This window comes from Schistocerca nitens, chromosome 8 (assembly GCF_023898315.1).
Source record: "Schistocerca nitens isolate TAMUIC-IGC-003100 chromosome 8, iqSchNite1.1, whole genome shotgun sequence".
NCBI classification, from domain to species: domain Eukaryota; kingdom Metazoa; phylum Arthropoda; class Insecta; order Orthoptera; family Acrididae; genus Schistocerca; species Schistocerca nitens.
The window spans coordinates 514,609,694-514,625,920 of record NC_064621.1 but is presented as its reverse complement, the minus strand read 5'-3'; the positions used below and the strand labels follow the sequence as shown (position 1 = coordinate 514,625,920).

Genomic DNA, 16,227 nt, shown 5'->3' with positions numbered 1-16,227 from the left:
CGATTCCCCCCGAAGGGGGCGGGCTGGCAGCAGCTTATTACGCTGCTCTGCAGCCTACAGACTTTTTAAAATGTAAGGAGAAGTTAAGAAACAATAAAAGCAGGCGATAAAACGGGGACTTAAATTGTAAAACGGCGGAAAATTAGGGAAAGTTAAAACATAAAGCAAAGGGTTGGCAAAGCGAATAAAAATACACAGGATGCAGACAAGTAACATAGTATACAGACAATTAAAAAACGTGGCGACAGTCTGGTTTCTGTTCGCAAGAGAGATAAAATCACACCCAGCGACAATATGATGGCCATTCGCAACTCTTCGGAAAAGACACACAACACTGAACACTCACTGTAAACACTGCACTAAAATGTCGGTACAAAGAGGACACACTGTAGCCTAGGGCAGATGGGGGGGGGGGGGGGTGGACCTGGACAGATGAGGGGAAAAACAAGGAGGGAGGAGGGGAAAAACGAAAAAGGGGGGGGGGACCAAAGGAGGGAGAGGACCCATAAGGGGGGGGGGAGGGGCGGGGCAGACGCGAGAGGGAATGGGAAAAGGCAGAGGAGGGAAATGCAGAAGGACTCGGGGAAGAGAAGGGGGGCAGAGAGAGGGTAGTTTAGGATAAATGGAGGGAGAGAGGGCATCATCCGGGAGTTGATGGAAGCCACCTTGGGAAAGGAGATACTGGAGAGCTTTTTTTTTTTTTTTTCTTTATCGATTTTCAATTCCCCCTGAAGGAGGCGGCCTGGCAGCAGCTTACTACGCTGCTCTACAGCCTACAGACTTTTTTTTAAATAAAGGAAGAAGAAAGAAACAAGGAAAAACAGGCGATAAAATGGTGATTTAAAGTGTAAAATGGCGTAAAATTGCGGAAAGTGAAAACAGAAAGCAAAAGGGGTTGGCAATGTAGATAAAATACACAGGAATCAGACAAGTAACATAGTAGACACACAATTAAAAAAACATGGCGACAGTCTGGTGTCTGTTCGCAAGAGATAAAAGGCACACCCAGCGACAGTATGATGGCCGTTCGCAACAAGTCCCAAAAAACACAACACGGAACACTCACTGTAAAACATGCACTGTAGAACACTCACTGTAGAACACTGCACGAAAGTGGCAGCACAAAGACGACACTCCCGAGCCAAAGGCAGATGGAGTGGGGGGGACCTGCAGGAGGGGGAAAAACAAGGAGGGAGGAGAGGAAAAAACGAAAAGGGGGGGGGAACCAAGGAGGGAGAGGACTAATAAAGGGGGAGAAGGGCAGACGCGAGAGGGAATGAGAGGAGGCAGAGGAGGGAAATGTAAAAGGACGCGGGGGAGAGAAGGGGGCAAAGAGAGGGGAGGTGGGGAAGGGGGGGGAGAGGGAGCCCGGAAAAAGGACAGAGGAAAGGAGGGGGAGTGAGGATCAGAGTTGATAGGAGGGATAAATGGAGGGAGAGAGGGCATCATCCGGGAGGGGGAGTTGATGGAAGCCACTTTGGGAAAGGAGATGTAGGGTGTAGAGATGGAGGGTAGGGGGGACACAATGGTGAAGACGTGGCAGGGGGCGGGGATCGGAGAGGAGAGGAGAGGAGCAACCAGGGGGTGAGGGTGTTCAAGACGGAGGGAGGTGTAGAGGATGCGGAGGAATAGGAGCAGATGGGGGAAAGGAATGAGATCATAGAGGATCCGCGTGGGGGAAATGGATGAGCGAGTGGATGGCACTTAAGTACGCTCTCGGGGGCGCCGCTATTGGCCGCTGGGACCACGTGTTCCACTGTGGCGCCCCCACACTAAAAGCGGGCCAGGAGGCGCGCGCCGCCACAGCTTACGGTGCAGCGACCTCTATGGGTCTTCGACGTCCATGACGTCTGGCGCGGATTCAAATTCTGCGGCGCGTGGTGCCCGACTTATGGGACATGAACCTCTAGTGTAAGAAGTTCGAATTGCTTATGCAAGAGATACGTTACGTGATCATTCTCGTAGTGTGTCAAATAATTTCGCTTGCGCAGCAACATCTCCCCGAAAGACTGATCTCACACCCTCATCCCTCCTAGTTACGAGCACCAAATCTCCCCCTCATTCCAGTATGCTGCTGCAGTTTTTCCAGTGAGTGTGTGTGTGTTGGGAAGGGGGGGGGGGATTATTTGAGTACAACAAACCCTTAAGTTGCCCACAGGTGGTGGAGATTTCATTGCCTTCGCTGATATTTCTTCACTGAACACATCATGAATTTCACCCAAGATTGTGTGTTTGGAGTGTGTTGTAACCATTTCGGAGAGTTGTACATAATCGTCATTAGCGGATGCCTCTTCCTTTTCCTCCAAGACTTTCTTAATTCTTCGATGTTGGCTCCTCTTGGAGCAGTGTTTTGAGGAGAAATATGACCGGATAAGAAATAGTTAAGTAATTGATTCGATTAAGCATGTTTTTAAGACCTAAACCCTATCCGAACAGGCTATGAAGGCCCAACGTTACCGACCGGCCGCCGTGTCATCCTCAGCCCACAGGCGTCGCTGGATGCGGATATAGAGGGGCATGTGGCCAGCACACCGCTCTCCCGGCCGTATGTCGGTTTACTTCACTTCTCAGTCAAGTAGCTCCTCAATTGGCCTCACAAGGGCTGAGTGCATGCCGCCTGTCAACAGCGCTCGGCAGACGGCTGTTGACAGGTCACCCATCCAAATGCTAGCCCAGCCCGACAGCGCTTTACTTCCATGATCTGACGGGAACCGGTGTTACCACTTGTAGTGAGACGTGAAATTGAAGCGTCACCCATCCACCAGTGTCAGCCCAGTTTGCAGGTGAATATAAGTTTAATTTAGTGTTTTGTTTATGTATTTTGTAATATTTGTAATGGTTGTGAATTATCTAAAGTTTTGTATTTATTTTTATGTTTCATGTACGGAGAGGGCGGCGCAACGACGGAGACAGCATCTTCACTGCCGGGACCAGAGAGAAAATTGCTGGCCACTATACGTCGCGGGTCGACAGCCAAAGAGCAACAGAAGATCCTGAAACCGAGTTGTTGCGTTGTGCTTCTAAAAACTGAAAAAATAAGAATTTGTAATGTTTCTACAACAATGACGTCATAGAAAGTTTAATCATGTTGTGAATGTTCAGTCCTATCTTGTCAAGGCTCAGGCTCACGTCTATATGTAGTATATAGGAAGATAATAAACTAGTGTATACTACAAAAGTTTAAATACGTGTTCCGAGAATTTATTTATGAAGAATTATGTTAAGGATGAAGTATTACTAATTTATTTGACAAGATTATTAGTTTTTGACAACGTTCATCGCGAGCTTGAGTCTTGAAAGTTTATTCAATGTGGTTCTAATATTTATTAAAGCAGATAACTTGCATTAATATAATTTCTGAGAAGAAACAAACAACATCTAAATTGAAAAAAGTTTGCGCAAACCAATTGGACTGAGTGACGTAATTCTGCGCATACGACTCAAATGATGATGTTTTAATTACAGTTTCGTGCAAGAACCATACAGCGACCACTTTAAAAAGAGTTTAAATAATTTTGAAGTGTTTTGTAACTGACGTTGGTGACGAAGTCTGCACATGGTCATATGTCAAAAGAAAATCATTTATACAAAACTTACGTCGTTACACTCACACTGCGGCAAGCCGTTAGCCTAAGATTAGACCAAGAGATGAATACACCAAGCAGATTCAGAAGGATGTAGGTTGCAGTAGGTACTGGGAGACGAAGAAGCTTGCGCAGGATAGAGTAGCATGGAGAGCTGCATCAAACCAGTCTCAGGACTGAAGACCACAACAACAACATATTTAAATGTTTGTATGATGAACATACTGCCAATCGTAACTTTCCAGAGCTATGTTTTGTTCAATTTTACACTGTTTTGAAAACCCGGATACATCAAGTTGGGCAAAACCGTGATATCACAGTTGTGCTCCACACATAAAAATAAAAAAGGTAACCACAAGAGGATGTACCACTCGCTGAGACATTTCAAGATGACTTCCCTCGAGTCTCTATGTTCCGAGACAGAGTTTCTCAGCATGAATGGCTGGAGGACCCTGAAAGGTAGGTTCAGCCGCCGAATCGGAAAGGTTTTCCCTGTCCTTCGCGATCGCAGGCACCTTTCCTTCGCGAAGTGTGGTGTTTGTATGTGTATCTCTTAAGTGTAGGTGACTGTAAAGGGTGTGTGTGTGTGTGTGTGTGTGTGTGTGTGTATGTGTGTGTGTGTGTGTGTGTGTGTGTGTGTGTGCATGTGTAGAGTAGTGGCACGTTCGTGTTGTAGATGTTGGGAGAAGGAAGAGTATGAAACCCAGTGACGGCACTTGATGCCACGACCTCTCCTCCTCCTGCCGACCAAATACTGGCAATGAAAATTTCATCCACCGCCAAGATTCGAACCGGCTTGCCTCCAACTCGAGCGCCACCACACAGGCGTGCTAGCGACCTCGGCTACGGAGACCGGTCGTTTCTCTGTGTTCTGAAAGAACAGACTGTCTTGGTTGAAAAACAGCACTTCTGGTTTTATTTATCCTCCAGGGACGTGTTTCGCTTCATACAAGGCTTCTTCAGGCTGACTGGCAAAATCTGTTAAGCACACAGGATGCGGTGCATGCAAATGTCCCAGTAGGAAAGAGCCGCGATCAAAATTTGGAAAAAAAAGAACATTGTGCGGTGTCGTATTTCCAGTCGTATAAGTATTAGCTTTCCTTATTTCGGTGATATTACTATCATTATTCACCAAATAATAAATTTCACTTCGTTGCAGGATCGTTGACATTTGAGAAAAAACAGTGTCCAAAGAAAGTTACGTTTATAAAAAATATTCCAAGTTAACGAAAATTTTAGTCAAAACCTTCCATACTTTTACCACTGGTTGCCGCACCAGACCGCCATGGATTGGAAAAAGTTTCTCAGCGTTCTACGAACGAAAAATTTCCAGAACCACAAAATTGATTGGTAGATGTTCCTGGGACTTCGGAAATGACATCGGACGGACTCGTTGTGGTTGTTAAAACATCTGGTACGTCTTCGTCATTCTCTGTGTCAGTAAAGCTTCTAATGCAGCCTTCAAAGGTTGACCTGCTTGAAAGTACAAAGAAAATCACCAATAGGGAAAAGAGGAGCGCAGTAATACCGACCTCCTCTCCACACAAAAACCGGAAGCTAAAGGAAAAGCAGGAACGAGAGGAAAAAAAAGAAAAAGCTCAAACCGAAAACTTGTTATGAGGAAGATCCAAAAGGGTGAAAAAATAGAAAATGACCGTTAGAAAAACTAGATTGACTCAAAACAAAAATATTGGAAAAACAAGATTCTCCGATTTCATCGGGCGAAGAAGACCCAACGAAGCATGCATACTTAATCCTGGGTTATATTCACACTCATTATCGAAGGAGGGATGAATCCAGCATCTACCTTGTCGTGGCTCGACTCAAGGACCATGTTCCAACGCTGAATAAGAAGACAAATACTTCATCTGAGATTTCTGTTCTTAATAACATTGAAACGTCCCCTTATGAAAAATTACGCACGACTGTGCTTAAACTGACACACAATATTTTTTAGCGCAACGCAATCTGACTTTCAAAAATCCCTACAAAAGAATGGCCCTGACTAACATTAACCTATACGTTTCACAAATAACTTAGCTCACAAAACTCTTGGTTACTCGAGCTACTGCAATAAAGCAAGCGCCACTACTGCCAGCTAAATAAAAGATTCAAACTACTGAAGGCACTAACTACTGATAGGCATAGTTAGCAAATGAAAGATTTTAGTATAGAACAAACACTGTATTTACCTTAATAGTCATACGATATATAGCAGTTCATGACAAATTTCAAAACTCCGCCATCTCTCTCCCCACATCCACCACTGCTGGCGGCTCACCTCCAACTGGCCAACGCTACGCGCTGTTCACAGCCAGCTGCCTAACACTACAATGGCGAGTATTACAACAATGCAAAGCAGCCACAGACTGCACACAGCACAGCCAGTGATTTTCATACAGAGGTGGCGTTACCAATAAAAAAACCTAAACAGCCTACTTACATAGCCCCCATGCTACCCACAAAAAATTTTACAAATTTTTTTGGGCACTGGCCAATACATATTTGTTAAAATTTTTTTCACAATTACAATAACAAAGAAATCAAATGCACACACTTATTGATACAATGTTGGTCAAAAGCTAAAATTTTCTCACAGTCCATAAAGACAGTCCTGATCGTTGATCACACTAAAATTGCCGTGTTTTTCTCAAAGTCTGAGCAGTGAAAGACAATGCACACAGACGTAGTGGATTTCCATGCAGTCTTGAAGAAGTAATGTTGTCCTTCCAACGGAAAGACAGTGCTGACTCGACATGCAGACAGGTAATGGGCCACAACAGAGTAAACCCACAGCAGAGTCAGTCGACGTTTTGAAGAATATTGGTAGTTAGGTCATCACAGAGCAGACCCACTGTAGTCCTGGTAGAGATTACGGTACTGGTGGGCCACCAGAGGTGCAGACCCATTGCAGTCCTTGTAGAAATTGGTGGGCCATCAAAGATGCAGACCCACTGTAGTCCTGGTAGAGATGGCCAGCAGTCATCTGTTGTGACTGTGCAGGTGCACAATCACCATCGAAGAGTCTTGCGGACAATATAGCAAGTCCATAAACCACCACTTGTGCACTCACAAAGTTTTTAAATTGTCCTTAGAACCAGCAATGCTGTTATCCAGTCCCTTGCTGAATTATTAACACACATGCAAACACTAACAGTCCCTACTTCTCACATATTGTCCATATACTATGACCAACAGAAACGTGTGCAGTGAAATGGAACTTACAAGTTACTTAATTTGATGACCTGGTGTCAATTACAATTTTATAACATAAGAATACAATTACAAAGGTACAAAATACATCATTAAAGAACATAACAATACAGAGAACATTTGTAATACAGGCTTTACAAAAGAATCGAAATAACATATACGTCAGTGTTACAGGAATTATGACATGAGTACATACATAAAAGATCAGAATAACTTTCGAAACATCAACTTCACACATGAGGATTAAAACAAAACAGAATAAATAATGTCTAAACATCTTTACAAAGAAAATAACATATTATCAGAAAAAATTCTACAACATAACCCTTATTAGCTAAACACATAAAGACAGGAAAAACACAAATATACAAGAGTACACAAACACATACCAGAATAACACAGGGGGAAAGGACAGGGTTTGTTTTACTGCAGTATTTTGCAAACAAAACTTTCTTTACTTCTTGGAGATCTCCCTTCATTCATCATTATTCCCAAAAAGTCCTATCTATACCTCCTTCCTGTATTCTATTCATATTTCTTTCAAAATAATTATTTCTCAGTTTACTTTGGAGCCTAGTGTTACGTTTTTCACACGCCATTATTGTCACAATATTTCACACGATAACACAGAAAAACACAATTTGAAGAGCAAAAATAAGAGAACACATTAACATAACACTGAAAATAATATCTAGTTAATTGCAGCTGCGAAATACTTGGTGCAAATCTACATGCATGCCACAACTGTTTTACTGTACAACAATGAAAGACTGCAACTACAAAGGAGATTTTCTCTACAATTACGCGCTAGCAATAAACAAAAGCTACACTAATTACACAAACTACAAGAAAAAAATCAGAAGATTCCAGTGAGGTATCCTCGGCTAAGGGTCGACATATGAAACGTCCCCTTATGAAAAATTATGCACGACTGTGCTTAAACTGACACACAATATTTTTTAGCGCAACGCAATCTGACTTTCAAAAATCCCTACAAAAGAATGGCCCTGACTAACATTAACCTATACGTTTCACAAATCACTTAGCTCAGAAAAATCTTGGTTACTCGAGCTACTGCAATAAAGCGAGCGCCACTACTGCCAGCTAAATAAAAGATTCAAACTACTGAAGGCACTAACTACTGATAGGCATAGTTAGCAAATGAAAGATTTTAGTATAGAACAAACACTGTATTTACCTTAATAGTCATATTATATATAGCAGTTCACGACAAATTTCAAAACTCCGCCATCTCTCTCTCCACATCCACCACTGCTGGCGGCTCACCTCCAACTGCGCAACGCTACGCGCTGTTCACAGCCAGCTGCCTAACACTACAATGGCGAGTATTACAACAATGCAAAGCAGCCACAGACTGCACACAGCACAGCCAGTGATTTTCATACAGAGGTGGCGTTACCAATAAAAAAACCTAAACAGCCTACTTACAACATGTGTTTTTATTTTTCTATTAGGACCAATTATTGAGAAATTTTATCAATATTAGTGTATAATTTGCAAAATTTTAGATTCCTTGTTAAAACCATTTTCGTCAGTCAAAATAATTTCATCCCCTGGTAGCAATTTTAAGGCTCTTTATATGTTTCCATAAATGCTATAGAATAAAACTTTTTTCTCGTTTTAAATTTTTTTTCATTCATGTAAGTGGGGACCCTATTTTACCCCATTGGTAAGGAAAAATTTGATATGTTGCGCCTATCGAGGTTATTATTTTTCATGCTGAGTTTCATTCTAAGCTGAGACCTAGCTACACTGCTGGCCATTAAAATTGCTACAGCAAGAAGAAATGCAGATGATAAACGGGTATTCATTGGACAAATATATTATACTACAACTGACATGCGATTACATTTTCACGCAATTTTGGTGCAAAGATCCTGAGAAATCAGTACTCAGAACAACCACCTCTGACCATAATAACGGCCTTGATACGCCTGGGCATTGAGTCAAACACAGATTGGATGGCGTGTGCAGGTACAGCTGCCCATGCAGCTTCAACACGATACCACAATTCATCAAGAGTAGTGACTGGCGTATTGTGACGAGTCAGTTGCTCGGCCACCATTGACCAGACGTTTTCAATTATTGAGAGATCTGGAGAATGTGCTGGCCAAGGCAGCAGTCTAACATTTTCTGTATCCAGGACCTGCAACATTTGGTCGTGCATTATCCTGCTGAAATGTAGGGTTTCGCAGGGATCGAATGAAGGGTAGAGCTACGGGCCGTAACACATCTGAAATGTAACGTCCACTGTTCAAAGTGCAGTCAATGCGAACAAGAGGTGACCGAGACGTGTAACCAATGGCACCCCATATCATCACGCCGGATGATGTGCCAGTATGGCGATGACGAATACACGCTTCCAATGTGCGTTCACCCCGATGTAGCGATACACGGATGCGACCATCATGATGCTGTAAACAGAACTTGGATTCATCCGAAAAAATGACGTTTTGCCATTCGTGCACCCAGGTTAGTCGTTGAGTACACCATTGCAGTCACTCCTGTCTGTGATGCAGCGTCAAGGGTAACCGCAGCCATGGTCTCCGAGCTGATAGTCCATGCTGCTGCAAACGTCGTCGAACTGTTCTTACAGATGGTTGTTTTCTTGCAAACGTCCTCGTCTGTTGACTCAGGGATCGAGACGTGGCTGCACGATCCGTTACAGCCATGCGGATAAGATGCCTGTCATTTAGACCTTTGGGATTCAGCTCGGCGTTCCGTATTACCCTCCTGAACCCTCCGATTCCATATTCTACTAACAGTCATTGGATCTCGACCAACGCGAGCAGCAATGTCGCAGTACGATAAATCCCAATCGCGATAGGCTACAATCCGACGTTTATCAAAGTCGGAAACGTGATGGTAGGCATTTGTACGTTTCACCAGGCAACGCTCGTCAACTTCTGTTTGTGTATGAGAAATCGGCTGGAAACTTTCCTCATGTCAGAAGGTTTTAGGTGCCGCCACCGGCGCTCACAGCATCTTCCTCCTATCGGTTAAATTTCGCGTCTGTAGCACGTCATCTTCGTGGTGTAGCAATTTTAATCGCCAGTAGTGTAGTATCATTTTGTTGAATATGTAAGAAATCTGACAAATCGTAATTTGCAGAATTATTGATCAGTGAAAATAATTTTTATGGATTAAACCCACTTGTGCCTTACTTTCCCGTACTGCGAAAAAAATTTTCCTCTATTGCAAGCACTTTGCTTTCCATATTTTGGGAGGAGATAGTATGCACCAAAACAAGAAAAAGTTCCCAGAAAACATGAGCTCTGAAGTGCATACCTTAAGAGCCATGAGCACTTGTTCATCTTCGCTACTATGAGGCCCGTTGCACGTGGAATAAATGTAACGATAATTATAAAATATGTTTTTCGCTACACTTTGAATTTTTGTGATTTAGCAAAGATGTGCATTTCGAAGAAGAAACGGGTCTGTTAAAGTACTATAGTGGCCACTAACAGATCTGTTATACTTGTCTGGGTGGTATCAGCGCCACAGCGGTCGATTTACGGGACAGCAGAGACATTACAAGAGGACAGGTGATATCGCACGACCGATAATGTTTTTATCTCAAAACCCGACGCGCAGGACTCTCCGCGAAATCTCTCCCCCCATTCGCTCGCAGCTTAATTCGAGTGTTGCAGCGACCAATAAGCATCGAGTATGGAATCAGATACACTCGAAATTTTCTGTGCGTCACGTGAATACGTCCTGTGTCGATATCGTCTACAGATTTCTAGTGATCATTCTTGAACAGTCAGCCGCCATAGTTGGTGGGTTTCCTCTGCTTCACGTCTTTTTTCTGAAGACCTAACACAGCGAAGATGTCGTCGTCGGAGCTGCCAGAGGAGAACCCCATCTACGGACCCTTCTTTGGTGTCATGGGGGCATCGTCAGCTATCATATTTTCCGGTGAGTCACTTGTTTGTCTCCGTTAAGTAACAATAGGTGACAGTATCTGCAGGCAACGAAGTTTGTGCTCGTAAGACATACAAGAGAAGGTTGTGTAAAATGGAAGCGGACGTGCCTATTATGGTGATATTACTAGTGCCTTGTACTCTTCAGGCAGCAGTTAATAAAATATATTCACAATTACGTCGCACAGGAATGAAAAAATGATGCAAGTTCCACGTTTTATGAGGCATCGCGAGACATATTCACAGAATCATAGTTGTATCAAGCAGAGGTCAGTTAAGTTTAGAATTGTGAAACACACTTTATTCATGGCTGCTTTGGAGACCGAAGAACTCCTCTCTAGGAATGAACACGAATTACACAGATACCTATCGCGTAAAACTCAGTTTGCCTTCTTCGTGCATGAGATCAGGAGGGCCAAGGTTGATGTATCTGTTATCTTCCGCAAATCTGTCTACAAATGAGCTTCCATAATGACGACTCTACTTGCTTTACTCACACATCCATTCCTCGCTACCATTGACCACTACCAGGCATGTAAAAGTTATGAAAAAATGTCCTACTGTACTCTGCAAAGTACTGATATGCGACTACAACTGAATAAAACACTATTCACTCAGACAGTTCCTACTAGATTTAGCAGTTAGTGTAGCAAGTCTGTATCCTAAAAGACTTAAGAGTTAGAAATTTGAGTGGAAGTAACAACTCATGGCATTATAGCGGAAACACGATATTTTCAAGATTATTCGAAGGCTACTTTCAAAGCTCGTGATGTAAGGCAAACATGTCGTGAATGTGTGCTAAATAGTAGTGCATCTGGAAACTAAGAATCTTGAAATGGCACGCTCTCAAGTTTTGGAGACGTGTGTAGTTGGAAATTATCTGTTAAGATTTTCATGAATAATGCGAAAAATGAATAGCGAACTGTGTTTAAATATAGTTTTAAAACGTTCGATCGTAACGGATATTGAAGAGGATTAAATTCATTATCAAAGGATTCTTGGTCATAATTTGCGGTGGTTAAGAAATATTCTTCAGAATTTAAGGATGATTGTTGACCTTTAAAGATTTTGAGCACTCGTGCCGTCCAAAAACCTCTTCAATCGACGAGACTATGGCTGAACTTGCCTATACTAACTCAGTGACCGCCAGATGAGAGGTAAGCGAGTTCACTAAAATCGAGGTGGTCTCTAAAAGTCGTGTTCAATACATTTTACTCCTAGTTTTGAAATACTGCAAAATTGGTCGCCTCGTCTGTTAACCACTGACCAAAGAAGAATTCGAATTAACATTATTCAAGCGTGTGTAGACTTGTTTTAAAGACCATTACAGTGAATTTCTCCTACTTCCATAATTGTAAATTAAGCACAAATTCGTCATTATATGGAGAAGTCGAATGAGTGGATAATGAAAGGCAAAAGTGCCGTAAATCAATAAAAATATTAATTCTATTTGTAGGGAAAATCGTGGCTACTGTTTTCTAAGATGGTCACGATATGGTACTCATAGAATAACTACGCAAAGATAACACCGTCTTTGATTATTACTATGCTTAAATGCCGCAAAAACTACTCAGGATAAATGTCCACAACTTCCAAAAAACAAATTTTTCGTCACGATAGAGCACCAAAGCTCTTTTGACAGGCGGTTGCTACAAAATTTCGTGACTTTCTTCTGCTCGTCCCAAAATCTTCATTCATTGGTTTTGCCTCTCAAAGATAAATTTTTGTTTCCAGACCTGGGGAAATGACTGCGTGCTTGAAGATTCACGTCAAAAGGTGAGCTTGTGGCTGGGACCGGATGAAATCAAAGTCTTCTAGATACACTTGAGAGCTGGTGTGCCAGTCAGCTTGTATGTCACTTTTAGGCGGTTACCCACACACGACTATGTGAATGCTGGGCTGATGCTCACATGCCGTCTAAGTTACACGATTCACACTAATTTCGGACACTTTGTTACATTTTTACATTGTTGACACTAGCGCAAGCTAATGGGTTACACACAACTTGTGTCCCGAGAAGAGAAGAGTACACCAGGGAGGACATGTGGCCAGACTATACCACCAACGAGACAAATCCTGATTAAAGGCCTACTACGTGTAGGTGCTGGATGAAGCCAAAAGAAAAAGACAATTCGTATTTCACTTAGAGTACTGAACATATAGGAATTTCGTTGGATTGAGACCATTCTTCTTTAAATCACGTGTTTTCTGTGTTAGAATGGCAACACGCTGAGCATCCCTTGAAACATAGGGAACTTGTAGCATGTTATGACCTAGAGTTGGAACTACATCGATTCCTGGCCATGTCGTGTTGCCTACCTGTGTCAACTCACATGTTATCATCTTTTGTTGATACATCTTCCGGATTCGTAATAATTTTAGAACGCTGTGTGACTATTACCGACACTAAAAGGACAATGTAGTTTAGGGATTAATGTCCAGAAGAGGACGAAACTTCTAACGGCCTTGCTGCCGTGCTAACACCAATTCCCGACAGATCACCGAAGTTAAGCGCTGTCGGGCTTGACTAGCATCTGAATGGGTCACCGTCCGCGTCTAACTAAGCGCTGTTGGCAAGTGGGATGCACTCAGTCCTTGTGAGGTCAATTGAGGGCTATTTGACTGAGAACTGAGAAGCAGCGGCTCCGGTCGCGAAAAGTGACAATGGCCGGGAGAGATAACATAGCCGTCCACACCCACAACCAGTGACACTATCGGTTGAGGAAAACATGGCGGTCGGTCGGTGCCTTTGGGCATTACGAGGCCTGTTCGGACGGAGTATGAGTATGAGAGAACGAAATTATTAAAGGCATACCACAATCTCGGCTTAAGGAATGAAACTTATTCGAACTGCCGTCCTTCCGAATCCATATCTTCTGAACTATCGGAAATATGTCCCAATGACACTTGTAATATCGTAGGAAGATATTTTCTATAGCTCCAGCATCCTAGCCCACGCAAAGCGCTACTTTCGATTTGCGGATATAATGTTATACATGTCGTATCTGTTATATTTGTCATAAGTGTCCTAGTTTATTAATGTTATTGTCAGAATATAACCATCATTTTTCCCCGGCAGTTTGTTATTGTCATAAAATCATCTGTAATTCTGCTGCGTAGGATGTGGAGTGTCTTGCCAGAATTGTTTGCATTGAATAGTTATAGAAATGACAAATGAGGATCTTGGCGCATGTAAGTTACGGAGCTCAGTTTTCTTCCTCTATGTCAGATGCAACCTCGTCCAAATGATACAACTAATTCACGTCAGACATCTACTTCAGTGATAGTTTCCTACACTCCACTTATGTTTCTGACAGACTCTGTTTCCTTCGGAACTCGGTTACAATGAAATAACAGAATTGGTCAGGAATGTTTATTTTTTACTTATGACAATGTACATTACCGCAATAATTCTTGGTACATGCAGAACCTAAGACACATTCGTTAGCACACTGCGAGTCGCTATAAACTGTTGTCATGCCAAAAACAAATGCTGAATAATAAACGTATAATTTCGATCAGTTTTCCTCAGATTGCTTGTTGTTTCTTGTTTCTGGCGTTCTCCCTGTTTCAGTGGACCTGTTTCCACCGTTGCTTTGACAGTTAAGTCTGTGCTTGGGTGATAATTTCTCGATTCTCAACAATATTAATATAAATACGAGAGACTCCAGTCCAATTTACTGTTAAGAAAATAACTCTTTTCAAGAAAACTCTATATCCAAGATTTTTCTAAGATTGTTGGGATTTTATCACTTCGTGAGCCGCAGGACTTCTGTTCTGTTTCAGAGAATTTACAAATTATCTCGTGTAATGGAATGTGACAACTATTTATTTCTCAAATTGGGCAACATGTTAAATTAAGCCTAGTATACATTACCTCAAAAGAACAAATCTGGAAAGGAATGGGTAGAATATCTTCGATTTTTAAGGACATCCTTATTGTGTTACGATGTACCCACACCAAAAATTCTCATACTATGGAAACAAGATCCGTCCTTTTTCTACATATATTGGCTCATGAGATTCATTGGAACATGAAATTCTTGTCTGAGTCTGAACCCGTGCTCTCTTGTTTAATGGTTCACTCATGTACAATTCGTACAGTTCATTCTCGTTTAAGGCACCAGGCAGCTAGGGCGCAATGACATTCGCCATTTTCGCAACGGTATTATAAGTTATAGTTTCGTCTTACATTACTTCTCGGCTTTTCATTTTGTTATTTCCTTGGGTCTTGTGGACGTTGCAAACTACGTGTCTCTGTACTTCCATTCCAACTTCTGAATATCTTATGGCTCCTTAGGTTATGTACCGTTTTTTCGTAATTTACAAATCCCACCAATAGTTTTTCTCTTTTTACCTATCCGATTAATGACTGAAGTAAACACTGATTTTAGATGTCTTTCTTGTAACTGAAATAATTATTGGTCGGAATCTCTTCTTACTTTTGTGTACTGTATTAATCAGCGATCTGGAAACGTAACACGTCCGGCTAATTGTGAAACGGGACTCACGTTTATCTGATTCTACCACGGCGTTACCTCCCGTAACTTTGTTGATAAGTCTCTTGTTTTGTAACTAGGAACCAGAAGCATGACTTTCTTGTTCCTGTGACCCGCAACGATTACGTTCTACAGGCACCTCATCAACGCATGGTTCCTTTCTTGAACTCAAAGTCCATTTGCGATGTCGGGTCCCTTATTCCTCCACATGATTCATTTCCCTTTATCTATTACACCGAAGAGATATGTGACCCTTTGTTATCTTAATCTCCTTGTAAATATCATATGTTTTCCTCAAACCGTTTGCTTTTCAATTGCTTCATACTTCTTTCTCGACTACACTGCCTTGACTTACCAACCTAAAAAGTGTCGCAACGAACAAACTCTTATGGGCGCCTTCAAGATTAATCAAGTTCAGGCCTCTTATGTCGCATTCGAGAAAGATTGAATTGCTTAGCCCCACTATGTGGCTGAAGGGTCAGAGCGCCTGCCAGAAGGAGGAACCAGGTTCCATCCTCAGTAAAGCCAAGGACTTAGTTTTGGTCGTGAGTAGTGAAGAGGAGTCCAAACAATCTCATGAGTACAGTTAAGAAGATTCGATGATTCAGGTTACGAAATCTGGCATTAACGGCTAGGAGAGAAAGACAGCGGCGAATCTTCAAAGAATGGCTAAAATTTAACAATTCGAGAACAAGTATAAATGAAATATGTGAACTGCATACAGTATTTTGTACATCCACTGCTCAAAAGAATTAGGGGAACATGAGATTGGGCTTGTGCCATGCTCCATTGAGCAATAATTGAGGACTGGCTATGTTACCAAATTATATCTTTATCTTTCACAACTTAGGTACACAACAAAACATCATTGCAACCCAAATCTTTTGCATACAAGGAACTGAAATCTACGATAGGTGTCGAAAACGTGCTTTTCATTGGTCTTCGTGAGCTTCAATAACGTTTATGCCCTCCGAGACTGGTACTTAC

At 42.2% G+C, this 16,227-nt stretch overlaps 1 protein-coding gene across 1 annotated transcript in view; it reads left to right on the top strand.

Annotated features, from left to right (window-relative positions):
• Positions 1 to 10,548: 10,548 nt before the first annotated feature.
• Positions 10,549 to 16,227, top strand: part of LOC126198715 (V-type proton ATPase 16 kDa proteolipid subunit c-like) — a 47,372-nt gene continuing 41,693 nt past the window's right edge. Inside the window, exon 1 of the mRNA XM_049935234.1 lies at positions 10,549 to 10,736. Coding sequence (XP_049791191.1) covers positions 10,649 to 10,736 — 88 coding nt within the window. The 5' untranslated portion in view covers positions 10,549 to 10,648. The remainder of the gene's footprint in view (positions 10,737 to 16,227) is intronic.